We start from the raw sequence: 27,584 nt of genomic DNA on the forward strand, positions 1-27,584 counted from the left end.
TGCAACGCAGACTTCGAAGTCCATAAATCTAACTTGAACGTCACGATATTGAATTTCAGTTTTCAATGTTTTCTGACTGGTGTACAGTTTTGAACGTATAATCTTATGCTATCTTTAGATATCTGGTCTGAATTGGTTCCGTAGCCTTCTCTCTTCAGAAGTTTAAGTTTATACAAGCGTTTACCCAGGCAAAATCCGGGCAAAACTAGTGTTACGCTGGGAAAGCTGTGACGGAGCTTCTATGAACAAACTCTCCAGACGCTTAGTCATCCGGTGAGTCGTATGCCTTATTTCTAATGGGGATTGGGAAGTTTTTAAAAGTCCTGATTTGTTGAAGTTCCATGTGGTGCGCAGATTTCGAAAATAGCCCATAAAATTACAATTTTTGACCGTCCGGGACTGAACTACTCACTTAAATGGCGAAGTTCTATGGCTTCGACCAGCGCTCAAGTATTGATAAAAAAACCCTTTCTACTTTCACTCTTAAATCGAGTTATGTGGAGATTATTTATCGCCCTAACTTTTGAATCTTTAGATGAAATCCTCTTTTGTTATCACACAAAAATGAAACCCCTTTAATGAACTTTTACAGAAGAGTGAAAAAAAGCCGTCTCGATCAGGCCGGATAAACGAGCCAACCTCAGTAACATTATACCCTAAGTTATGTGGAAGTGTTGATCCGAGGCTAAGAAAGATTCACAGTCGACCAAACATTTAATTTGAAAAATTGACGAACCAGGGCTACCTTTATAGTATGAACGTGTACGTACTAATATAGCGCAAAGCCTTCTTCAAGCCGAAGACTCTGCAGACTCTGTTAGTGAAATGTATGCATGTATAGCTTGTAAACTATGCCATTTAGCTGATAGCTGAAATATGTATGCACAAAGCAAGCTTTAAGGTGGGAACACAGAGCTAGCCTTTCTCAAGCTTTCACGACCTCACGCTTTCACGACTTGACAACTAATTTCCCCTCACTCTCGTAACGACATGCGACGACAAAACTGAAATTGTAAGCTATATTTCCAGGATCAAATGTCACTTCCTTATCAATCTCTATGTATCGTTTCTTGTAAATAGTCATAACCGAAGAACATGTACTGCGAGGGTCGTAAACGAAGTTGTAAAGAACAGTTATCAAACTAGTAATAGTTGACACTACAGCTGCCCCCGCTCTGTATATTGTCGGTCAATAGTATCCTTGCTCGTTGTGTAGCTCTTTAAAATATACCGATTCATAATGAAGATCATTTCACACATACTCCATACAATAGGTGAGATAAATACAGGAAACGCAAGGTTCCATGCACAGTTTCGGTTCGATTTACACAGCTTTGATCAAAACATTCTCAGTTTCGAGAATAGTTTATTCTAAACCATAAGAAAAGATTTAATTAGAAGTTTAATTTTTCGCTATTTCTATTTCACTTTTTACATTCAGTTCATTTTATTTGCCGGAAACGAAGCATTAGAAATTAAAAGGACGATTGATCAATTCACTCTCGCACATTCTAGTCTTATTTTAAACTTTATGGCGGAAGGACATCTGTGAACAGGGGATCTGTGAACTCGTGTCTGGCAAACTCACTTAGTGTTAAAATATACACTGTTATACGCACATTATAACTTTATCTGCGCTTAACGAGTGTCTTTTGGTCCATAACTTTTATAACAACTGTTCCACAGAATGTCACTGATAACACGTAACGCAAAAGAGTATCGAAGTATGACTGCACAATTAATGTCACAAAATCTACCTATTGTAAGCGGTCCCTTCGGGATTTTTTGTGTTTTACGTCATCTTAACCATTTCGTACTTGCGGGCGCAAACAATAGAAACGTCATCATTACCTACCGATTCCTCGCGGCCCCTGTTCAAGCAAATCGAGATTTTTTCGATATTGACTGTATGACTGTATATTTCAACCGTAAGTACTTTCCTTAATATACGCGCGAGTTACTAGAGTGCCTCCTCGGGATTTCGCCTTCTGGGCGAAATCCCTGCGGGGGCAATGACAAGCCGGAAAGCCTTGTCTGTTAGTGAAATGGATACATGTTTAGCTGGTATCATGAGGGGACACAAAGGGCTTGCACTGTAAGTATCCCGGAGAGCTCCATACAATTCCTTATAATTTTGTTATAAGGAATTGTATGGAGCTTTCGAGGAGACTTTTCTTAATTAGTTTAGGCGCGGCGGATTTTGTCACGTATGATCAGCGCGAGGTGTTTCTCCCGACACCCTTCTGTCAGGAAAATGTCATCATATGAAAGCAAAACAGACACGATCGCGTCGGCGGGCCGAAACCGGCAAAAATAAAAGGCTTTTCTTCTTCCATTTCAGAGGTCAGTTTTGTTTCGATCTGGTCAAAAATCAGGTTTTTAGGTTGTCGGTAATAAAATATTGTCTTATTCTGTTCTCAAGGACCTTTAGAAAACGAGACAAACGAAATAATTGACTAGAGAAAGAAGCGTGAAAACGCTTTTTTGGAAGAAAATTTTTTTTAATTCCCGCAGCGATTTTGCGAAATCGCGAAGCGCAATATATTCAGTTTCGTCCAAAGCCGTCATGATTAAGCAGTGTTATGCCATCACAACTAAAAATGAATTTAGTTTGTATCGCAAAAGCCGCGAAAATAGAGCTGAAAAAAAAAATGGATCGGAAAAATTAATAAAATCACCAAGAAACCGTCTCGCGGGAGCTTTGTCAAACAAACCGTTGGTACGGTTTATTAAACCTAACCTGGAAAAGGAGACGTCTGCACGCAGAATGCATTTCATCCTACATGTAGTTGTGATTTCCAGAACGGACCTCGGGAGCCTCATTGCCGTAATATCTTCTACATTACAGAAACCACAGCACAATCGCCCTGCTCGCGTGCTAACTTTCCGCTCCAATACGTATTATGACTATACAGTACCAGTGAATTGTTTCAAAATTTAAAGCGACCGAAACTTATTTCCATCAGCGCGTAGTTAGTTAGTTAAGCAATAATAATGCACAGCACTGTAGATAACACGGTTCTAGAATATCTGACGGCTTCGCGTTTTGTTCGTCGCTGCATGCGATTTAATCGCTTATAACCTAACAGAAAATGTAAATGTACCTGAAGGAAATACCGTGTATTGCCTTACCTTAACGCTGTGATGTGTGTAAATTTGTCTTTTGCTATGGTTTTAGACAATACGACTTCTCCTGACAATCAATTGTGCGTCAAAACAAGCGCGATAATGAAATAGTCGAAGTGCCATGGTGTAGCACTTTATGACAAAGTTTTAACTGGAAAACTTGTTGCCATCTGATGTACACCTGTATAGTCTATGTTTGTAAGCTCTGCCTAAAGAATCACTGGGTTACACTGCACCCACGGGTGTGCCACCTAAAGTGCAGCCTATGTTTGTTAGCTCTACCTGAAGAATCACTTGGTTACACTGCACCCATGGGTGTGCCACCTAAAGTGCAGCCTATGTTTGTTAGCTCTACCTAAAGCATCACTGGGTTACACTGCACCCATGGGTGTGCCACCTAAAGTGCAGCCTATGTTTGTTAGCTTTACCTAAAGAATCACTGGGTTACACTGCACCTTTGGGTGTGCCACCTAAAGTGCAGCCTATGTTTGTTAGCTTTACCTAAAGAATCACTGGGTTACACTGCACCCATGGGTGTGCCACCTAAAGTGCAGCCTATGTTTGTTAGCTCTACCTGAAGAATCACTTGGTTACACTGCACCCATGGGTGTGCCACCTAAAGTGCAGCCTATGTTTGTTAGCTCTACCTAAAGCATCACTGGGTTACACTGCACCCATGGGTGTGCCACCTAAAGTGCAGCCTATGTTTGTTAGCTTTACCTAAAGAATCACTGGGTTACACTGCACCTTTGGGTGTGCCACCTAAAGTGCAGCCTATGTTTGTTAGCTTTACCTAAAGAATCACTGGGTTACACTGCACCCATGGGTGTGCCACCTAAAGTGCAGCCTATGTTTGTTAGCTCTACCTAAAGAATCACTGGGTTACACTGCACCCATGGGTGGGCCACCTAAAGTGCAGCCTACGTTAACTTTGTTAGCTCTACCTAAAGAATCACTGGCTTACACTGTACTCACGGACGTTTGCCTCGCGCTCTCTTCAAAGACAAAAAAGCTATAGTCTGTTTGGCCAAAAATCAAGCTTTGTTTCCCCTAAAAATTTGACACCATACTAGGGCCCCGAAAGACGTTAAAAGTTCCTCCATAATAGAAGAGTGTTTTGCTAGCGTTTACAAACGTTTGGCTCATGAGTTTCAATATAAAGGTGCAAAAACGTATCAGCATAATTATAGCACACAAACATTGTCATCAAACTCCTGGCATGTAGCCTGAATAAGCCAAGCAAATATGAATAAAGCATATAACAAGAAATATTCGTCAAATGGTCTCGTTAAGTAAATTATACTTCACTTTGCGAAAGAAATTTATCGCTTGTATCAGTGTCACGCATCGAAAAAGCGAGGAGTCATCGCATGACATTAGGTAACAGAGGTAATACTCACGAGTTTCACGAATTCCCTGCGAATTCCCATTCCACGATTTTTCACCGAGTAACAAATTTAAAGCTTCAATTCTTACCTTACAGTGGTCGGTTCATTTACCTTACATTTGCCAACACTAATAAACATGAACAAAACGATGAAATCCGGCACTCTTCTTTCAGAAGTAGCAAGCCGCATGAAGTAAAATCCTTCGATATGCGCTGCATTCTCACTACAAATATAAACATTTGCCGTGAAGAAAATACGACGAGGAGGAAAAAATGCCAGATCTTCGCCTCGGCAATGTATTCCAGCTACCAAGCCGGCGTATCTCCAGAAGGTGGATTCGAGGTGGTACAAACCTTGTGATGTTTTGGGAGCCCTTTGCGCGCAAACTAATTTATTCTGGCGCGAAATGAAGATTAAGAAAATGCATCAGAAATCTAATACACGACAAGAAAATTTTCGCACTTTCGAGGAGCGCGACATATTAAATGGGATTAAGTCGGATTAGCTGCCCGCGGAGAAAACATCACTGCGTGGGATGGTACTTCCAGTAAAAAGCCTCTGTGTCCTCTCATGCTATGGCGTCTATTTAACTCATGCCGTGATATCTTCACGTATGCACAAAACAAGCTTAGGCCAGTGGGAACACAGACTTAGACTTACTCACGCTCTCACGTATTGACAAATTATTTTTCACACTCAAAATGTTTTGGGCCATCTGTAGGGTTCGTAACGACATGCGACGACAAAGCTGAAATTGTAAGCTCTATTTCAAGCTATTTCACCTCCTTAATATTGTTGAATATGTGTTGTTGTAAAAAGTCATGACCTAAAAGGCTATGTACATGTACTGTGAGGGACATAAACTAAGTTTTAAAGAACATTTAACGAGTGCTGATTTCTGAAATTGTATTTTATGTTCAGTTTCATGAAGGTTATTTAGATAGTGATGTGAGCTGATTTTCGGGCCAGTTCAAACAGTGATTAATTCTTTTAAACAAGGGTTGCTGAATAAATAAATACTTGATAATAAAATTTCCTCTTAAGTTGCACTTCGCACTTGTCTTGTGCCGAATTAATTCATTAACTTAAAGCCAACACAATTCATTCTTCGGATCAATCTAAAGTGTGTCTTATTTCTCAGAGGGGCATACTTACGTTTAGGACAAATAGAATCCAAATCACCATTACACGGCTGAGGAGATGTTGTGATGGTTTTAGCAAAGTAGCATGTTGAAAATAATTTTTATAAGAATATTTTATAGTACACAGGACCTGAGGCAAGAAGTTCAATTAAAGCTACAGGTGGAATGAAGTCACGCATCCTGCAAAAAAAGCAATGGACTTCCAGCAGGAAGCTTTAAAAGGTATCAATTTATAGCTGTTGATATAACCTAGGTTTGAGTGCCCCAGTCGCCATTTAACCCTCGGACGCACACGCAAATTCATACCCCAACCGTGGTACAAGGGTTGGGGGGTGGTTGACGGAACCCCTCCCCAAAGTTTTTTTATATTTGCAGTATTTCGAAACGATTTTGCCTTCAGTGGAAAGCCTTTGATCTTCTCAACAAGATGAGGTACCTATACTTTGTTGGTGGTAGGTCTGCTGGAGACCTGTGACGTCACTAACAATGGTCGCCATCTTTGGCAGCGATTTAATTGATTGAAATTTTTTAGTGCTTAACATGTCAAATAACACATAAATAAGCACTTTGTATGTCATTTCATCCACAATCTCTACTTTTACTGTGGAAAAAAAGTTGAAAAAAAAAAACATTTTTAAACAAAAATGGCTGGACCGCTGCTTCTTATGACGTTATACTCGTAAACAAAGACACCGACTATCACCAAACTTGTCTCAAAACGCGAGCAAGGGATAAACGAACAGCTACTAAAAACTGAGCTGGTGTTTTATCGTCTACGAAAAAAATTTTAAAAAAGCAGAGGGGAGGTGGCAACCACCCCCGCCGCCTTGTACGTCTGAGGGTTAATAGATGAGTGTATAAATTAAGCGTTTATTTAGTCTTGACCCATTATTATTCTGCAAAGCAAGTTTTTGCAGCAAAAAGTGAACGCGTTGGTTAAGGAGTTCAAAGCATGGAGGCAAAAGAAATTGCCGTCAAAACATCAAAACGTCAGAAGCCGGTCAAATAATATGAACACTGCTGGGACTTCAATACCTGGCGTTTTAACGGTTTGTTTTCATACTAAGCAGCTCTAAATTTGGAATGAGGGATATCATTTAACAGGCCATTTGCGAGTTGCGAAGCTATTGTTATGGAAATGATTTCTTTTTATTCTCATGCAAATAATTAAGTTCATTTTTAAAACAAAATGGAAGTGTTTGGAACTTGGAAATGGCCGAGAGAGAAAGATGTTTTTTCAGTCATTGACAAAGGTGGCTTGGAAGAAAAAATCCGAGTACTGCCAACAGGAGTCGAACCTGTGACCTTCTGGCCCCGGTTGTTCAAAAGATGGATACCAGTATCCATCGTATAAAAAAAGTATAAGAGAAACCAATTGCGCTATCCAGTGGATAGTGATTTATCTAGTGGATAGCGCTCTCGACCTTTCAAACATCTGGCGCCTGGTTATTAGTCCACATGCAATTCACTGAGCTACAGGAGATTCGTGGGAGTTACTTTTCATTTTGCTGGAACTGACATATATCTCGAGCACACAAACGTTTAGAAAACAGACGACATTTCGCGACGCCACCAACGGTTTCCCCGCGAAATGACGTCTGAGAAAAGAGCGCAGAAACTCCATACTGATGACACGTTATCTGGGTAGTGCTTCTGATTGGCTGAGACAAATTTCACAAAACGGCACGACCAATCAGAAGCAGCACCCAGATCTGGGTAGTGATGCATCATCAGTATGGAATTTCTTCACTTGTTTTTCAGACGTCTTTTCGCGAGGAAACCGTACTTTTATAAATGTAGTCTGATGAAACCGTTTATTATCTTACATTTTTACCAAACGTTTGCGGTGTAGTTGCTGTCTCTGTGATAAGCAGTATTTTGCTGATTTAAGAAAGCTTTATATTTTGAGATATTAATCCTGTTTATTTCTCTTGCCTCATTTAACCACAACGACGATTTTATGAAAGAGATTGGTTTCTAAAGTAATGTGGCATAGTATCAGTAGAGGAGTGCAACGCAAAACTTGGCTTTATCAATGGCCGTATTTATACTAGAAGACGCGCCCGTCTTAAACGTCTGATTGTTAAGTGCGTCGTTAAGTGCGTCCCGTTTTATACTAGACGTCTTAAACGCCTGAGACGACTAATTCATCTGTTAAGTGCGTCGATCGGACGCACTTAACTTCAGACGTTTTATTCGTCTGACGTTTAATGCGTCTGCCTTATTTCCCGTATTTATACTAGACATCTAAGTCGTCTAATTAAGACGTCTCAGACGTCTTAGACGTCCTCTAGTATAAATACGGCTAATGATATGAGTTCGTAAAAAAATTGGTCATCGGACAGAGTCAGGAGTAGCTGGCCGTTATAGCGGTATGATTTTAATATGATTTAGTTGGGCATCGTGAGACATACTCAGGAGCATTGTTTTCGTTGTAGAAAAAGCAGAGGATTTCAATAATGCTGGCAATGATGCATACAGAAAGAAAGATTTTGCCAAAGCCATTTTCTTTTACACGGAAGGAATCAAAGTTGAATGCAAGGATAAAGAACTTGTGTCCAAGCTGTACAACAACAGATCGACGGTATACTTCTATCGAAGTAAATGTTTAAAGATAAACAATACACAGGTAGATCCATGCACCCTCATCCTTTTAAGAATTACATTCTGAAAGAAACCTCGGGTTGCCTCTTCTTTTTGATCATCGTAAAGGACATATTCAAGCAATATTTTGGTGCGTAAATTGTTTTTCTCACCTTTTTCTAAAAAGAAAATGAAGAAATCTTACGAATTCTGGGTTTTCGAAACAAGAAGTTTTCAATTAGCCCCGCCCACGACTTGGCGACGAGTGTGGGGAAAAATTTAATAACGGCCATTATGGGGAGACACTCTGGCCGAATGCCGTGTTTAAGTAGACGCTGGCTATCCGTTTAGCAATTTAACTGCATTAACAAATTTTATGTAATCTATATAAATGTGTATGGTAATCCACTCTTCCTAATTATAAGTATTATTTCTTAAGAATATCGGTATAAAAAATTTCAATCTTTTTCAGGGAATTACCAGGATTGTCTAAGTGACGTAAAAGCTGCAACAACACTACAACCGTCTTATCTCAAGGCGATTATTCGAGGTAAAAATGACTACATCAATGTGAAAATCTGACACTTTATCATATTTTGTCATTTTAAATGAGTGGAACTTTTTTCAATAGGAGCGAACGCCTGTGTAAAGTTGAAGCAATTTGAAGAAGCCATCATCTGGTGTGAAAAGGGACTGGCCGTATCCTTTCTAAGAAGAATACAAATTTCGCAGTACAATATTATTACTTCCTTTATTTCGAATGGGACAGTATACAGTCTTCTCTAAATTGGCTTTAATAAGTAAAGCTGGGTTGCTTTAAATACGTTACCTGTTGGAGAAAGATTTTTAGCGGCTTAAACAAAACACAGTCGTTTATAAGTACAATAAGGACTATTGTTATTTATAAAATAACTAAGAAAGTACGCGCGCTCTGAATGGCTGAGAGGAGTGTTTGCATGAGAGTATGTCAACATGCTTGTGACGTGGCTGTTTTGCTTTTCGCGGGCTAATCACGCAAGCACGAATTTGAAAAAGTTTTAGTGATCAAAACTCGACAAATTTACTTTATTTACTCATTCCTTCGTCGGCTGAAACTTGGAAAATCTTTACAAACAAGCTGTGTCAACTTTTTTTCGCTTAAGCTGACATTTTAAGCGAGAAAAATCCGTATTTTGGAAAGCATCTTTTTGCAAAACAAGAACTGATTACGAGTGCAAGACTTCGTGTACAAGACTTTGCGACTTGTAAGAATTTCCCTTTTAATTAGTGCCATAACAAAGAGTTTTGCGTTTTTTTTCAGGAAAGTTATTTTATAAAAGTAATAGAAAACTTTTTTCCGGTGTTTGCATAGCCTGATATAAACACGAGAGGGGTTGAGAGAATTCGAGACAGTTATGCAAACCCGAGACGAAGACGTTTTCTATTGCTTAAACAGCTGGAAATTTCTTCTTAACGGTGCGCGGACTCACTGCTTACTTCGAGGTCTCATGAAATCTAACAATGAAACTGTTTCCCGCCAAAATGTCTAAGCGGGCAATATTGCAAAAAATCTATAGCGTCAGAGGCTAACAATGTAATGTTACCCGCGAGTGTTGACAGACGACCGCCGTTACAGCGAGGTGTGATGAATTTCCAGCTTCAAAATTTCCATCTATATAACATATCACTTAAAGACTTGTCCCTCGGGAAAGTGTAATTATTTTCCCTCGTGACCAGTCATTAAGTGTTTATGATTACTCAAACTAATGCTGCTACTGTCAGAACTACGATCTCTGTCGCCATTTAGGTTCTAGGATTAGAACACAAATTATTTTAAACATCTTTACACTTGAAAGATTGATCCAGACAAGCAGGATCTCTTAGAGATAAAGAGTCGCTCTTACAGAGAAAGCGAAACGCTTCCAACACTTGGAGGAGACAAAGCAGAAAAAGCACAGGGCGATCCACGAACCCAACCGAAACCTCTTGATTGCACATGTAAGTGAAAACCAAACTGAAATCCTACTTTTTAACCAGGATCTTTACATCCGGTAGATGAACTCTTCGTTCAGGAACGTTTTCTTAGCCTTGGCTCATTAACTTACCAGAAGAACAAAATTTAGTTTGTTTTATTATTTCAGTATTTGCAGAGACCCGAAAGAATTTTGGCAATGATGCATTTCATAAAGATGATTTTGTCAAAGCCATCTGCTTGTACACAGAGGGAATTGAAGTGAAATGCAAGGATGAGGATCTGAATGCCAAATTGTACAACAACAGAGCATCAGCCCACTATCACTTGGGTAAAGTATCCTTTACGTAAAGACAGTTCTGGAATCAATGCAACTGTCTCTGTTGGTCCTATTGATGTTGTTGAGGTGAAGTGTTATGGGTCGTGGCCTCTTCTCTTGAGGGATTTCAGTCGAGAAACTTAACCCCTTTCCCTAAGCGGATAGTGGCGAGTCATATTTGATTCATCGGAAACAACTGAAGTCTGAGTTCCTGAAAACCGTTTGTCTATTTTATGTGCCTTGATAGTTTCAATTCATTCATATATTTTGCTCCGCCAATTTAAAGTCCTTTGCGTTCGAAAGGAATTTTAAAAAACAATTAATGTTGTTTTCGTGGGTCACTTGAGGACCTTCTCATCACGCAAAGTGTTTTCGTGTCGCATTTGAAGACAGAGCGTAGGCATGGTCTACTACGTAGAAAATAGGCGCCGCCCCTCAGTTAAGCGACGCATCGACAAAACATAAATTTTAAGCGCAGACCTTTTCGAGTAAATAGGGTGTATTGTACTTCTTTTTAATCTACTTTTACGGAGGATTATTCTTTTCAGTGTGGGTATAATTTTTTTCAGGGAATTACCAAGATTGTCTGTGTGACGTAAAAGCTGCGACAGCACTACAACCATATTATCTCAAGGCGATTATAAGAGGTGAAATTGAATCTCAGTTGAAAATCTGAAGCTTATCTCTCTTTTTCATTTCAAATGATTCGACTTTTTTCACTAGGAGCGAAAGCCTGTTTGAAGTTGAAGCAATTTAAAGAAGCCATCAACTGGTGTAACAAGGGACTAGCCGTATCCTTTCCTTTTTAGCCAGTTCACCAACCTTCGATTTTGTCTTTAGAGATGGTCGAAAGCGCGTACAAAGATAAAAACCTTAGCAAAACAGAGATGAAGGGATATTTGTTTTTCCTTTAAAGGGACTGGTTCACGATAATGCGCATGTGTGAGTTCTGACAGTAGCTGATTGTTTTTCAACCAATCGGAAGGGAGTTAGATGCACGCAAGTAAATTTACAAAATTCAAATTAATTGTTCGCGACGCGAGAGTATTTCCGGGCATTTGGTTTGATTTTATTTATCCCCATATTTTAAGTTTATTCTTTGCTACTCCTCAGATATATGTTGCAGCCGATAAGAATAAGATTTACAGCCCTGTCCTGCTTTGAAACAAACATTTACCAACGTGTATTTTTACGAGGTCGTACCCACGCTAACAAAGCAGTCACCGATCGGCAAACAAAATTTGTAAACAAACATCTTATTACTGTTCTCTCAGTTCGCCTAATATAAAACCAGAAATACCTACAAATAGCACCTGACCGGTGACAAAAACACACAACGTATGAGTATAAAGATTATCCTTAATTGAGCATAAATTTCAGATGCTTATCAGCAAATGAACAAATTCATTCGCGTTGCATCGGGTCAGTGTTCCGCAAAACAAATGTTACCGAGTAGCACACATAAAGAAACTATTTTAAACTATTTTAAACAGAATATTCAGGCAATAATTTATTTTAAAAATATCAATTCTTAAACATATACGATCGTAAAGCAAAGATACAAGGAACATTTCAAGTGTACCAGATCGGTGAAGATCGCGCGGCCTGTTGCGGTATAATACAGGTCGAAGTCAAAAATCAAATCAAAGTTGAACGAACTCATGCCTTTAACCACTTTCCAAGTGTCGTGTATTTTTTTCGTAAGCCACACACTACTCCTAGAACCATAACAGATCGATAGGCTAAGCTTCTCTATCTCCAAAGACTCTTGAGAACGTCCTGTTGCCGGACGGCCACGATGCTCTTCTGAACCTCCATGATCAAAACATTATTTTTTGCGTCTTCTTAAAACGTAACCAGTCAAACGACACAACCACACGTTCATCACCACTACCGAAGTATAACTAGACCAGCCAGAGCGACGGATGTCCGAATAAAACGAATGATTTTCAATGATTGTACAGGTAATGGCGATTTCGAATTTAGTGTTGACCCGACAAATTTATTCTGAAGAGACAAACGGCGCGCATGCGCATTATCGTGAACCAGTCCCTTTAAATTGCCTGGTTAGCACAGTTGGGAGAGCGCCGGTCTGCTTAGCGGGGGATCGTGGGTTCAAACCCCAGCGAGACCAACACTCAGGTTCTTCAAATAACTGAAAAAAAAAGTGCTGCCTTTGTAATGACATCTGCAAACGGTTAGACCTCGAATAAGGACGAAACATCGCAGGTCCCGTCTCACAGCACTTTCACTTATCTGTGATTCTTTTTGGACGTAAAAGAACCCACACCACTGTCCGAAAAGAGTGGAGGACACAGACCCCGTTGGTGTGGCCAACCTTTTCCGGACTGAATGGGTTACCTGTAAGGATAGATTTCAATATAAGGATAACCTCAAAGACATGATCCTCCTTTAGGTGTCGTAATGGCTACTTGTGAACAGTATATATCTTGTATATTTCATCTGACTTCGCAAAGGCTGTACTTGTCGGAAATGCGTTTCAGGTAAGAATCTTACATTTCAACCTCGTTTATTTACCGTTGAGGAGTACTCCAATAAATTTCAGATAGGTGTGTGCCACCCAGGGATAATCAAAGACAGCGCAAGCTGTTTTTGCCCCTCCTTCAAGGCTAACTAGGATGAAAGGAATGCGTACTCACCTTATCAGTTGAATGAATATAATGCCTTATGTTATATAGGTTTTTAATCAGGTTTAATAACCTATGATCCGTAGCTCAAACACAAGTCCATTGTTAGCGACTTTCTAAAACCTTCTTATTGAACTTGACCATCCTAAGATTGACAATTTTAACAAAAGCGCTCTTAGAAATAAGGAGGTCATCTGTGAATGTTGAACACAAGCTCTCAGAGAAGCAAAAAGAGATTCCAAAGAAGTCAGAAACTACCACTGTGAAGGAAACGGTAAGTGGTAGCTGTACATAACATACGAGCAGGACGGATATCTGATAAAAGAAAGAGTCGAAAGATTCGAAAAGGATCACATCGTATCTCAAAAATCGTTCCCTTTGCTCCCTCTTCAACACCCGCACCCAATCTCTCATGCCCTGACTCAAACAATAAAACCACTTTCCTTTCTTGACGTGTGCCTTAGGGTGGATTTCTACTGTCGCGTAATTTTTAATTTTTACCTGCGCAAGCAGGAAGATTTTACCCGCCTAGACAAAACAGTGGCAATGTATGAAAGGTCGCACGTAACGTAAAAGTTGAAACTCGCTCAACTTTTCGTTTACGCGCGACTTTCCATACTTTGACTTATTTTATTTACGCCCGTTACTTTAACGCATGGACGCAAGTAAAAACAACGCGCCGGTGGAAATCCGCCTTTTGATAGAGAGGGCGATGAGGCAAGGGAAAATTTTAAACATGTAAAACAGTAGCACAGATATATCTGTGCACGATGTAATAGACGCTGGCGGCGTTTATTTAACAGTTTAGGGGTCCTAGAGATGGCGTTTAACAGATAGAGGAGTTTAAGATCAAGAGTCGTAATTCCTCGAAGTACAATTTCGTAAATGAAATTCTTTTGAACTTTACCTTTCCATTTGTGTCTTTAAACGGTGTATTTTTTAACTTGAAATGTTGGTCTTAAAAACCACCGCATAGTGAATGCGCGGGAGCCATTTTGTTAAAAATAGGTATCCTTCAGTATTGAAAGTCAACTCGTTTTCTTCTACTAACACCCCCTAAAACCCACCAAATAAATACATGCTCAGTGGGCAGATTCTGATAGGTCAACCAATCTCGAAGCCTTGTGAAACGATATGGGGGCAAAAACTCTCTGGGGAAGGAGGGAGGAATTCACGGCAGGTTTTGGCCGGTTGGGCTAAGATTCTCGCGCTTTGTTATTGACACGTCAATTAATTGGTAATAGGGCTTAACACCTAACAAAAAGCCATAAGAAAGATGGGTGCACTTGGAGGTAACTAATAAAATAATTCTACAAAATCAAAATAACCTGAAGTTCGTAAACGTAACCTGACATATCAGCACGGCATATATACCCCATAAGTGTCAGGTCAGCTTGTTAAGCTCAATCAAGTCTGGCTCCAGGCAAACTGTTAATCTCCTCGCAAACAAGTTAAATTCTAACAAAAGAAATACTTGTTCAAGTAGTAATACCTGAATACTTATTGAAGGAAGTAACCATCAAGGAAGATATTAAGATAGACATGTCTCTAATACACTTACTAAGTTTGCGTCGTAAAATTGTTTCACTGAGAATTGATCTCACAGCAAGTCAATTTTACAGGTGATTGGCCCATATCAACCATCAAAGAATTTGGCTGTGAAAAAACACCCCAGGGAAATAATAGATGATCTAATGGCAAGAAATGTTCAAAAAGGAGTTAAAAGCTCTTCTGGTGACATGATACCTCTTTCTCAGAGGGATTCGAAGGTTGTCGTGAACTTCTACAGCCAACAAATTGCTACTGCCAAACGTCGGGGAGATAAAGCTGCTGAAGGAGATGCGTATGGTATTCTTGGTTACGTTTTTGAGACTCAGCGTGACTAGAATAATATAGAATATCGCAGCCGTGCTCTTGATATTTCCAAAGAATTGGGAGACAAGAGGAAGGAAGCAGATTATTGTCAATCCCTTGGCGATGTTTTCTTGAAAGTCGGCAATTTCAATAAAGTCATTGAGTACCAAAACGTAGCACTCAGTCTTTCATTTAATCTGGGAGAAAAATTTATCGAAGGTTGCGCTTACTACGGTCTTGGCAATGCCTTTCGAGGTTTGTGTAGGTATAACGACGCAATAGACTACTACAAACGCTTTCTCAGTGTTGCCAAAGATTTGGATGACAAGTCATTAGAAGCAGTTGCGTATGGCAATCTCGGTCAAGCTTTTAACTGTCTTAGTGACTACAAACAAGCCGAAATTTATAACAACCAATGTCTTAGCATTACCAGAAGTTTAGGAGACACGTCTGGAGAGGGAATGGTGTACAGAAATCTTGGCAATATCTATTCTGGCCTTGGTGATTACATTAAAGCCCTGGATTATTACAGTAGGTCCCTTAGTATTGCCAAAAACACAGGAAACAAGGGGGGAATGGCACCGGTGTATGGAAGTCTAGCAAATGCTTCCCTTAATCTTGGAGATACAAAAAACGCAAAGAAATACGCCAATCTGCATCTTACTTGTGCCAAAGAAATGGGAAACAAAGATATGGAAGGAGGTGCGTACGGCGCCCTTGGACATATTTATGGCGTGCTTGGAGACTTTAAAAAGTCCATAGAATACTGCAATCGCCGCCTTGATATTTGCAAAGCTGTTGAAAACTTGGAAGCAGAAGGTGGGGCGTATGGTGGCCTTGGTAGTGCTTTTGACAGCCTCGGAGATTTCGAAAAAGCGATTGACTACCACATGCAGCATCTTCGTATTGCTGAAACCATTGGAGATAAAGATGGGGAAGCAGTTGCATATGGTAATCTTGGAAACGCTTATCTCGGCCTTGAGGATTTCAATGCAGCCCTCCACTTCTTTGAACAGCGCCTTAGAATTGCGAAAGACCTGGGAGATAAGGCAGGGGAAGGTCGTGCAAATGGCCATCTCGGTGGCACTTTTCAACGTCTGGGCAACTACAAGAAAGCCATAGACTATTGCAACCTGCGTCTCTGTATTGCCCAGGAACTGGGAGACAAGGCTGGTGAAGGGGCTGCCTGTTGCCATTTAGGTACACTGGTTTCCCAGTTTCATTGTGACTTCAAGAAAGCTATCGATTGGCACAACCAACAACTTAGAATTGCTAAAGATATAGGAAATCGAGGCATGGAAGGTTTAGCGTACAGTTATATTGGACAGTGCTTTGAGATGCTGAACGTTTTGCCTAAAGCACTAGACAACTACCAAAGAAGCGTTGAAGTTTTCAATCAAATGTGGAGTCTTCTTCAGTCTGAAGATAAATGGAAGATTGGATTTCGGAACGAATGTAACTATGCTTACACAGGCCTTTGTAGAGTTTTGTTAAAACAAGAAAAGATTGGTGAAGCTCTGGCTGCTGCCGAAGAAGGTCGGGCCCAATCACTAGCTGATCTCATGACATCTCAGTATGGTTTTCAAGAAAGACAAACCGAAGAAAAGTGCCCAGACGAAGAAGAATTCGGCATGTTAAACAATACTTCATCAAGCACGATTTTTCTGTCTTTGTCAGAAAATAAGATAAATATCTGGTTACTTTTGAAAGAAAAACCTGTTCTTCACCGACAGAAGGCACTTTACCACCATTTTGCAGAAAATGCAGCAGCTGAAACATTACAGTCCCTCATCCAATTTGCCTACGAAAACAATGGTGTTCGTGCAAATGTTAACTGCGAGAATCGGTCCTTAGATGTGTTACGCGAAAATTGCTATACTGTGGAACGATCATCCAAAAAGTTCTCACAGCAAATTCTCCAAGAGGATAACCCTCCCCTAGCCGCCTTGTACAGCTATGTTATTGCCCCAATTTTGGATCTCATTGAGGGCGATGAGCTAATAATTGTCCCGGATGGTCCATTATGGCTTGCTCCGTTTGCTGCATTACTGAATCCTTTTTCCAAATACTTGTGTGAATCCTTTAAAGTCAGATTAATTCCTTCGTTGACAAGTTTGAGAATTATTGCTCATTGCCCAAAATTCCACAGCAGTAGTGGAGCTCTAGTTGTAGGAGATCCAGATATGAGTGAAGTTACCGACAGCCAAGGAGATCAGATCCTGGAGCAGCTTCCTTTTGCCAGGCAAGAAGCACAGATGATTGGGCAGATTCTTAATACGGCACCTCTCACTGGAAAATCGGCCACCAAATGTGAAGTGCTAAAACACATTAGTTCGGTTGCCGTAGTACACATTGCTGCACATGGACGCATGGAAACCGGAGAGATAGCGTTGAGCCCGAATCCTGAAAGCCGTAAATCGCAGACCCCTGCAGAAGAGGATTACATGTTGACAATGAAAGATGTGATGAGTGTGAAGCTGCGAGCCAAGCTAGTTGTCCTTAGTTGCTGTCACAGTGGTCGGGGAGAGATCAAAGCTGAAGGCGTGGTCGGTATTGCTCGTGCCTTTATTGGTGCTGGTGCTTGTTCTGTTCTGGTGTCGCTTTGGGCCATCGATGACGAGGCCACGTTGGAGTTCGTGAAAAGCTTCTACCACAACCTTGTGAAAGGGCGAAGTGCGAGCGAGTCTCTTAACCACGCAATGACATGTCTCAGAGAATCCGAGACGTTCAGCGATGTAAAGTACTGGGCGCCTTTTACGCTTATAGGTGACGACGTCACTCTCGACGAACAAGAAGAAATCAGGGTCTCGTAAATAAATTAAGACATTATGTCCCCAAAAGGCAGAGAGATGGTATGAAACAAAGTCTTGTCGATCTTTCTGCAACTTCATCTGACTGTGAGCAAAGTAAATAAGAATTACATATCGCCTTCCTGAAGTTACCCAAATAATGCCCGTTTGAGTAAAAGAAGCGCTATCTTAATTCTCTTCCGCGAAGAAACAACTCACGGCTGTGTGGGAGACTAGCAGTCTAAGCAAGTGGACAATTTATTTCAATAATAAACTGTAGCAAGGTCAATCTCATGTATCATGTTCTGTTTTATTTTTCGGACAAATGAAGTACTGTGGAACATACAAAACAAAGAGCCAAGGGACTGGCAAAATTTGTTCGCTTTCACGCGGTTTCGTTTTGTGGACGTTCTTTTCCATGCATATATTTTACTATTACTGTGTAAAGAAAATCATTCGTTATACCAAGGACTTCGTTATATAGAGGTTCATTATATCTATGTCCCACTATACTAACACAGAATTGGTGATTATTCCCTAAAATTTGGAGAGAAAACTAATTACAAGGCTGAAATCTGTGAGTTTTTGTGCTACTACAGAAAGCAACGAGGCCTTAAATGTTAACAGAGCAGTGTCTCGACTGATATATGGTGTTTTCTCAGCACGCTAGTTTCAGCTGTAGTTTTAAGCAGTATCTGATTGTTATCGTGCAGCAATACAAAAAGATAAATAATTAAAAAATAAACGTTAAAATTCTTTGTAATGGTACATCTAATTTGATCGGTTCTAATTCACTTCCTTCCTTTCGGCATTGCAAAGAAGTTTTAAATTAAGGTTCATAGTATACTTCGCAACGCAACATAAGATGAGAACTAACATATTTCGAGATTTGTGCATAGAATGTAGCTGAACATGAAAGAGTTGCTTATTTATCCCTTAATTCATTCTTTAAGTCTTCAAGAGAAAAAGGAAAGAGATAAAAGACCGTGCAATTTGTTGATGAAACAGTCAAATCTCTCAAGAAGGACCGCCCGCAAGTGTCAGCCTTAGAGTGTTCTCCCTTCTCTCTCTTTACCCCTTTTACCCCTGATACAGGGGTACAAATTTCTTTTTGTAACATCCTACGAAATATGTATAGTGCTGTGTCGTTGGCAGAGTAAAGCGCACAAAATCTGTTTTATCAGGTGAGGTACTAACATAAAGAGATTGAAAAGCTCAGGTTTTGAGCACTAACCAATTTTTAGTGTCAAAATGGCGGGTGGTCAATGCCTTGGGACTCTGTAACCAGGCACAAATCAGTTGAATGAATGGATTTCATATTGATTCCGTTCCAACTTGGAAGGTAACTGATTGTTCTAAACTTTTGCGGCTTTCCTTGTTACCTTGAAATAGCGAAAGACCACAGTGAACGAAACGACAACCCTGGAGGAAAACCGTTCTTATCTTCGCACCTGTAAAAAAATATCTGAACTGGATTCGCCAATTCTAAGCAATGAACCACAGTGGAGAAATCTCCCCTCATTTTAACTCCTACCCCTTTTATCTCGCCCAAATCATTCACTAAATTTGGCCATGAGACTGGAGCTGATAGGCGAAGTATAAGTAAAAGGGAGAAAGGGCTTTCCCAACCTCGTTCCGAGGGTTCTCTCCTACTCGTGCCTACGGAGTGACGTAGGGATGGGTAGGAGAGAACCCTGGGAACGAGGTTAAGGCTTTCCTTTAGCGTTAATTTGCGATAAGCACCCTTAACAGAAGAAGAGCCGTGAAAGCGATCTGAGAGATACCAAGCTCTGGTATAAATCTGAAACCTGTAGACTTTCCTTTTGTAGCCAACCCTACGAGCAGAGTGTATTTGTAGCCCAACCCCTCTTCTCATCGCTATTAGCCAATTAGAGCCATCATAAAACACAACTCGACGCAGCCCCAAAATGATTGTGTTTATGGTTGATGTAAGCAGCAGGCATCTCTACAATAAGGAAAGTGTATATATTTTTTTCAATGCTGAAAGACCCCAAACCGTACTGGCAAATACCGCAAAATACTGAGTTCACCATTTTCCCATAGGCTATAATGCATCTTGTTTACTCTTTACCCCCCTCCCCCCCAAAAAAGGAAGTTGCATAACCATTGTTTTCATTTTCTCTTGGGACGGCTATAATACCCATGTTACCTAGGAGAAATTGGAAATAATAGTTATGCACTATTTTGGGGGGCTAACAAGATGCATTATGGTCTATGTGAAAATGGTGAATAGAATGTTTATCCGGGAGATTTACTGACCTGTAAAGGATAGCAGAAGATTCGTCAGTAATTTGGGAGAGATCACATTATCACATATGCGATCTTCCAAGTCTGTATAAAAGTCTCTGAACAATCAAATGGCCGGAAATGAAAAATTGTGTGGGAGGGATTGGTCACTTCTGCATGAAAAATATTTTCCGTATTTCTACCCAAGCTTACGGTAATAGAAAAGAGGAAGGCAGGGTTCCTTCCCGGTTTGTTGAAACTCGATATTTTCAATCCGAGGAGTAGCTAGCCTCCCACGCGCGTCGAAGCCCCAAGGAGATCTACGGAGCAGCTTGTTATCATCCCTCCCAAACAATATCTGCCAGGATCTCGTCAACTGCCAGAATTTTTGCCGAAGATAGCGAAAAACATGGGCGACTAACCGGTAAGACGAGAATTTCTCTTGTGCACTTTCGCCCATGAAAATCCTGTCGCCGGTCCGGTTAATGGAGAAGACACAGTCTAGCGAGAAGCGCGAGAGACGTGCGTGGAGCGTGGGACGAGGGGGAGAGAGAAAACATTGTGCAGGGGAAAAGTAGTTAAAGCAGGCAGCAGGTGAATTCATCTAGTGTGGTTGCGTTCTTATTTCACGTGATGAATGTGTTCCAGATAAGCCATTGATAGAAGAAATTTGATGCTGATCACTCTTACGGCCGTTAAAGGCTTTACGGGATTAACCAATCAAACAGTCAAAATCCTTTCACTTGGCATGTCTTCATGCTCACCCGATTTTTGCCGCCTTCTTTCGCGAGGAAGAGCAAGGAAGAAATACGATGTTGAAAAAGGAATGTCTTATGAAAACAAGATGGATCAGTTTAGGTCTCTGGGAAACTGCTCACCTACCCCTCCCCTAAGCCAACATTGGGTAGGTGGATAGTTGCCTCCAAACCTAAATTCATCCTACATTAACCCAGTGGATACTTTGGAGATTTTGCAGTTTGACAGGTGCTCCAACGCAAAAAACTCAGCAATGACTAGGTTGAGCAAACTGACTGTTCCCTCTCACTTAAACATTTCTTTGTTTCTTGAAATTTCTGTTCTACAAATCTTCTTGAAAGGGCAAGTCCATTTAATTTTTTTTATCTAGGATAATAATGAATTTAAGAGAGGCATGAGCTACTGTTCTTACAATAAACATTTATTAGATTCGACTTTTGTGATATCTGAACTAAACCAGGTCAAGGTAAGTGTTATCAGCCCAGCCCAAGGCCGAGGCTAATAACTCTAACTGAGACCTTAATTAAACAACGACAAACACACCGTCGTAAGGAACCTGAATTGATATAATTGTTGTTGGTAATCATGCATTGCGACCTGCGCAACCTATACATTAGTCATCTACTAGCAGAGAACTAACTAATCTGTAAGTTGCGCTGATTTCCAAAATTAGCTATAGGATCTTAGCCAGTGAGAAGACAGATAATGAGTGCAATGTAGAATAATGAGAAATAGGGCCCCCGACTTTCTTTACACGTTTATTTCTTATATGGTATGTGCAACTTAAAATCTTTAAAACTCGCCAAAAAGGCCTCGAAATGGCTCTAGAAGCAAACAGAAAGGACACAACACAAACACGAGGTTTAGTCATTTTTATTTCGAATATTTTTAGTACGTATTTTGTTTATTCCCAGAAATTCTCTTATAATATCCTAGCATAATTATTGGCATATACCAGCACTTCTAGAAGCATATTATGTTACTCTTGCGAGCACAGTTTATTAAAGCCTACAGTATATAGCTCAAACTTGATCTCGTTCAGAAAAGATTGAACTCTTTCTTTCAATTGATGAAGTTCCTCTTCTGTCAGAATTTCTGTCCATTAGTATTTCTTGAAGGGATTTGGATCTTCTTCCATTAAACATTAACTTTCTGTGACCACAAGAGACTGAGAAATAGATAGGCTGAAAGGGAAAGAGCAAATAAGAATCTGTTTAATCAAGAGAGGATAAAGGGGACAGAGAAGGCATCCCCCATACACACCCTATTCCACAGGTAGTTCGTCTCGAGTTATTTTTAAGACCACAGATCCCAAGGGGGATTAGACAACGGCCACTCACATAGCGCGAATGTGTTCCGCGTGGATGACCCACGCTCAGAGCCACGCGTCCTTCACGAATTGACGCAGGACAAAATGGCGGAAGACGCGGAGAGCGATATTGCTATTCGTTTTGTTGACGAAAACGAAAACAAAGAGATTTTTGCTAAAGCTGTGTCAGCGAAACGGAAATTAAAAAAGAATCGCCCGTCCTCTCTTGTATAGAGCTAACAGTACAGCAGGGAAAACCTTAACACACTGAATCTTCTCTCAGGATCATTATAATTTACAGTTTGAAGAGAGCAATTTCTGGTTTGATATTTATTCTTTTATTAGTCTTTCATTATTCAACAAAAATAACACTTGGCGTCCTACTTGCTTTATTATACAAACGACCGGTTTCAATAGACCGGCGAAATTTCTCATTTTATTAAAGCACTGAGGTTACGACAACTTCGAGTTAAACTGGGGCACATACTCAGCCAAACGGACAGACTATCTTTTCTTAGAAGAGCAAATACAAATCCCTGATCGCACAGATTATTACCTCCTTTAGTAAATTAAGCTTGAATCGATAAAATCGGTTTAAATATTAAGTGAATTTTTGGTGTCGAGTTCTGACGTCTCACACAAAGAGTAGCGTACAGAACTGATTATCGAACCATTTGAAAATACAGCTCAACTGATGCTGCTGCTACTCAAACGTGTCATTCCTACCACTGCCGTCAGCCTAGTTTAAGGTAAAAGCAGATTATTTTCTATCCTGTTAACTCTTGTAAGATTGACAAGGACAATAAGGATCTGTTGGAGATAAAGACTTGTTCTGTCGTAGAGTGCGAAAAGATTTTAACACAGGAAGGCGATAAATCAGCAAAAGAGGAGAGCGATTCACGAACAAACCAAACATCTCTTGATTGTACAAGTAAGTGATAAAACTCCAAACACAAAGCGTACCTATAACGAGCGTCTTTATTTCAAGTGGGTCTACAATTTGTCAGCCGCATCAGATGTTATGTTTTGTTCTCTGGCCTTGACTCATTAAAATACTGCCAGAACTCAAAACTCTGTTTGTATTTCTATTTCAGCCATAGCAGAAACTCACAAAAATGCCGGCAATGATGCATTTAGTAAACATGATTTTGTCAAGGCTATCAACTTGTACACAGAGGGAATTGAAGTAAAATGCAAGGATGAGGATCTGAATGCCAAATTATACAACAACAGGGCATCAGCCCATTATCACTTGGGTAAAGTATCATTCATATATTATATTTACTCAAATTGTCAACACTGCATGTTGTTCCGTATCAAACATTTTATTGTCTATTCTGCATCTTTGCCCTTTTACGTTAAGACACCCCTGGAATCCCAATTCAACTGTCTCTATTGACCCTATTGATGTTATCAGGGTGAAGTCTTATGTCCTATTATCATCTCTTGGTTATGCGGACGACCTATTCAAAGACTAAGGGAGAAACAGTCTGGGAACGGGGATGGGGTCTCTATAGAGAATTTCAACCTCATCTCAAAGAGCGTAGTGGCTGGTCTCATTTGTGTGTTCATTAATAGCTCAAGTCTGGAGTCCCTGAAAACCGTATGTCCGTTTTATGTGCTGTAATAGGTTCAATTTATGCATGTATCCTCTCGTTCCGCCAATTTATACTTCGCTGCATTCGCAAGGAATCTTATAAAATACTCAATCTTGCTTCCTTGGGTTAGTTAAGGATCCTTAGATTGCACAAAGTGTTTTCGTTTCGAATATGAAGACAGCCCGGCTGTACCCATCGTTTAATTACAAAATAGGTACTGCCCGTTAATTAAGTGACCAGTGGATAAAATATGAATTTTAAGCACTCACTTTTTCGAGTTAATAGGGTGCAATTCTTTCTGATCTACTCTACTTGAGGGTTATTCTTTTCAATTTAATTAAGGGACAAAAATTCTTGATAGAGATGTGATAGTGAATAGTGAGCCTTGTAAATATATTAGAAAGATGATTTTTTGTTTGGTGAAACAGGCGCCTCGGAAGGAAGAATCCGAGTACTCCCAATACCTCCTGTGTCACTGATCGTAAAACCATCTTTCTCAGATATTCAACAGACTTCAAATTTCTCATATCACATTAAGTGTTTTGTCGTGTCGGATTTGGAAACACCTCCAGCGCGTGCAAGGTTTACATAGAGTCTTTAAAGTAGTTTTTTAGTAGTAGCCCCATCAGTTCAGATTTACTCTAATTTACTTGCGGATTATTCTTTTTATTGTGGGTGTAATAAAACTCTTTTTCAGGAAATTATCCAGATTGTCTAAGTGACGTAAAAGCTGCGACAGCACTACAGCCGTCTTATCTCAAGGCGATTATCAGAGGTGAAAATGAATCCCAGTTGAAAACTTGAGTTTTTCCTGAAACAATGATTTCAAACGAGTGGGCCTTTTCTCTTTAGGAGCGAACACCTGTTTTAAGGTGACTCGACCCAGTTTTTTTTAGGGGGTACCACCCTACTTTGAAGCTCTCTGGTATCTCCACCTTTACTTTTATCGTAAGTCTAACACATAGAATGGATAACATATAGATCAATCTACAATATAACATAAAATTTTTGGCGATCGGAGTAAATGTCACGTGGTTATAATGCCACGCCCCTTTGAGGTCTGAGTCGAAAATCTGCTGTTGCCGGCATTTTTTCGTGAAAATCTCTCGGCTACATATAGTGCGCATTAGTACCTTGCCCTCAACAGAGTTTCACCAAAATCGCGAAGGCCCAATTCGAGAAATTCAGCGGTTTCCAAATTTAGATCATAATTTAAGCAAAAATGATGAGCAAACTTTATACGGATTATATCTAATAAACTATGAGATTCATCTCTGTATTTTGGGCATCCTTATAACAGATGGGTCCTTGCAAGTCAGCAAAACGCTTTAGGGCCTTGTAAATGCGCGCGATTTCGAGCAAAGCAAACATATAATATAGAAATTATAGTTTTCGCTATTTGTTGACGTTTGTCAGCGTTTAAGAGTCAATCTCACGAAAAAAGCATTTTGTTAAAAAATTCGTAGTTTTTTTTCCTTCAAATTTTTTCAGCGCCACAATTGATTAATTAACTACCCGGACTCTGAATTTCATGGTCATTGAAAAACTGTGACATTACCATGTATAAGCCCAAACTTGAGTAAACATTGAAGATTTTTAGCGTTTTAGCTGAGTTTGAGGGATACTCCAAACTCAGAAGCTACCACTGTGAACGGTTAGTGGTCGGTGTACATAATATTTTGGACTCACGAGTAACTGTTCAACCAAAAAAATGTCTTAATCGCAAATAAATACGTTTTGAAGTAAGTACAGTAGAACCTCGATATAGCGAAGGGCCGAGGGACTGAGGAAATTTGTTCTTTATATCGAGGGTTCGTTATATCGAAAACCTCGATAACGAATTTTTCGTAAAACAAGCAAAATGTTCTTTATATCTAGGTAGAATGAATGATTAATTTCCAACGCCCAGTATTTCCGGGTCTGAACAATCTCTGTAATAAGCATTTGTATACGGTGCTATTGTCTCAGTTCAGAGCTATTAGCTACCGCACTAGAAACACAAAAACAGGCAAACAAAACTTCTTAAAACTACTGTACACATAAATTTTATTCTCGTTGCTCTGTTTTGAATTCATCTTTAACTATCTTTTGGTCACATGTTGACATTTATTCGTTATATCGAGGTATATTTTATGTTTGTGTTTCTGGGTTGTGTTCGTTATAACGAGGATTTCCTTCGTTAAATCGAAGTTCGTTATATCAAGGTTCTGTTCAATACATTTTATTGTAATTTTGGCTGGGCTGAAGAAAATCGTTCGTTATGCCGAGGACTGGTTGAATAGTTTCGATGCAGGGGTATACGCATGGTTAAGATAAGAGAGACATTCAAACGAGACTTACCTCAAATCTACCAGGATTGCATGGTTGGGCATACATTTTAGAGACGTGCGCAAAAACCAGTACACCAATACAATCAACTATCCTGACTAATATCTCATTAAAAAGCCATTCAATTTTACAGGTGTTAACTCCATATCAACCATCAACGAATGTGCCCAAAGAAAACCAACCCGTTGAAAAAGAAGATGATGAATTTGCACGCGTTATGAGCAATTTTGTTGAAGTTGCAAATCTTTCTGGGAATTTCAACGACATCGTTAACTTTTACTGCCAAATACTCAGTACTGCCAAGAGTGCGGGAGATAAAGCTAGAGAAGGAGCTGTGTATAGTTTTCTTGGTGGGTTTTTTCTGGATCAGTGTGATTACAAGAAAGCCAAAGAATATAACTACCTTGCTCTTGATATTTTCAAAGAATTGGGCAACAAGAGACGGGAAGGTGTGTGTCAATGTCTTGGTGATGTTTTCCAAGAGCTCTGTAATTTTGAAAAAGCCATTGAGTACCAGAACCGTGGGCTCAGTATAGCAATAGATCTGGGAGAAAAACCTTTGGAAGCTTCTGCTTACTACAGTCTTGGCAATGTTTTTCGAGGTTTGTGTAGTTATGATAAAGCAATAGGCTTCTACAACCGTTGTCTTAGAGTCGCCAAAGGTCTGGCTAGCAAGACAATCGGAAGGCCATTAGAAGTTGTTGCCTGTAGCAATCTCGGACATGCCTTTGACTGTCTTGGTGAATACAAACAAGCTGAAATTTACCATAGGCTCCACCTTAGCATTGCCAAAGAGAGGAGACACAAGTCTGGGGAGGGAGACGCTTACACAGGTCTTGGCAACGTTTTTCTAGGCCTTGGAAATTTCAAAAAAGCCCAAGAGTATTACAGCTTAGGCCTTAGCATTGCCAAAGATGTACGAAACAAAGGAGCAGTAGCACTTGCATATTCGGGTCTCGCAAACGCTTCCCGCAGCCTTGGAGGTACAAAAAATGCGGCAAGTTACTCTAATCTGTATCCTACCTGCGCCAAAGAACTAGGGAAGAAAGATCAGGAAAAGGGTGCGTAAGGCACCCTTGGACATATTTATAGCAGCCTTGGAGACTTCAAGAAGTCCATATAATACTATAAACGCCATCTTGATATTGCTAAAGATGTTGGAGACTTGGGATCAGAAGATGGCGAGTATGGTGGCCTTGGTAGTGTTTTTGACAGCCTCGGAGATTTCGAAAAAGCCATTGACTACCACAAGCGACATCTTCGTATTGCTGAAACCATTGGAGATAAAGATGGGGAAGCAAAAGCATATGGTAATCTTGGCAACGCTTATCTTGGCCTTGGGGATTTCAATGCAGCCCTCCACGTCTTTAAACATCGCCTTAGAATTGCGAAAGACCTGGGAGATAAGGTGGAGGAAGGTCGTGCATATGGTCATCTCGGCAGCACGTTTCAACGTCTGGGAAACTTCAAGAAAGCCATGGACTATTACAATCGGCGTCTCTGTATTGCCCAAGAACTGGGAGACAAGGCTGGAGAAGGGGCTGCC

The 27,584-nt window shown here is 40.2% G+C and overlaps 3 protein-coding genes across 3 annotated transcripts in view; all 3 read left to right on the forward strand.

Moving 5' to 3' along the window:
- LOC140926136 (stress-induced-phosphoprotein 1-like) overlaps positions 1–27,584 on the forward strand; it is a 73,133-nt gene that overhangs the window by 20,761 nt on the left and 24,788 nt on the right. The window lies entirely within an intron of this gene.
- Positions 77–15,056, forward strand: LOC140928523 (stress-induced-phosphoprotein 1-like). The gene is made up of 11 exons (XM_073378280.1): positions 77–273; positions 5,777–5,878; positions 8,095–8,256; positions 8,712–8,789; positions 8,871–8,938; positions 10,075–10,216; positions 10,360–10,521; positions 11,079–11,156; positions 11,233–11,300; positions 13,308–13,431; positions 14,780–15,056. The coding sequence occupies exons 2-10, from the start codon at positions 5,851–5,853 to the stop codon at positions 13,362–13,364; spliced, it is 843 nt and encodes a 280-aa protein (XP_073234381.1). The 5' UTR covers positions 77–273; positions 5,777–5,850; the 3' UTR covers positions 13,365–13,431; positions 14,780–15,056.
- On the forward strand, positions 15,466–18,576 carry LOC140928522 (tetratricopeptide repeat protein 28-like). Its single transcript, XM_073378279.1, has one exon. The coding sequence runs from the start codon at positions 15,473–15,475 to the stop codon at positions 17,822–17,824; it is 2,352 nt and encodes a 783-aa protein (XP_073234380.1). The 5' UTR covers positions 15,466–15,472; the 3' UTR covers positions 17,825–18,576.

Source organism: Porites lutea, chromosome 2, assembly GCF_958299795.1.
Source record: "Porites lutea chromosome 2, jaPorLute2.1, whole genome shotgun sequence".
Taxonomy (NCBI): domain Eukaryota; kingdom Metazoa; phylum Cnidaria; class Anthozoa; order Scleractinia; family Poritidae; genus Porites; species Porites lutea.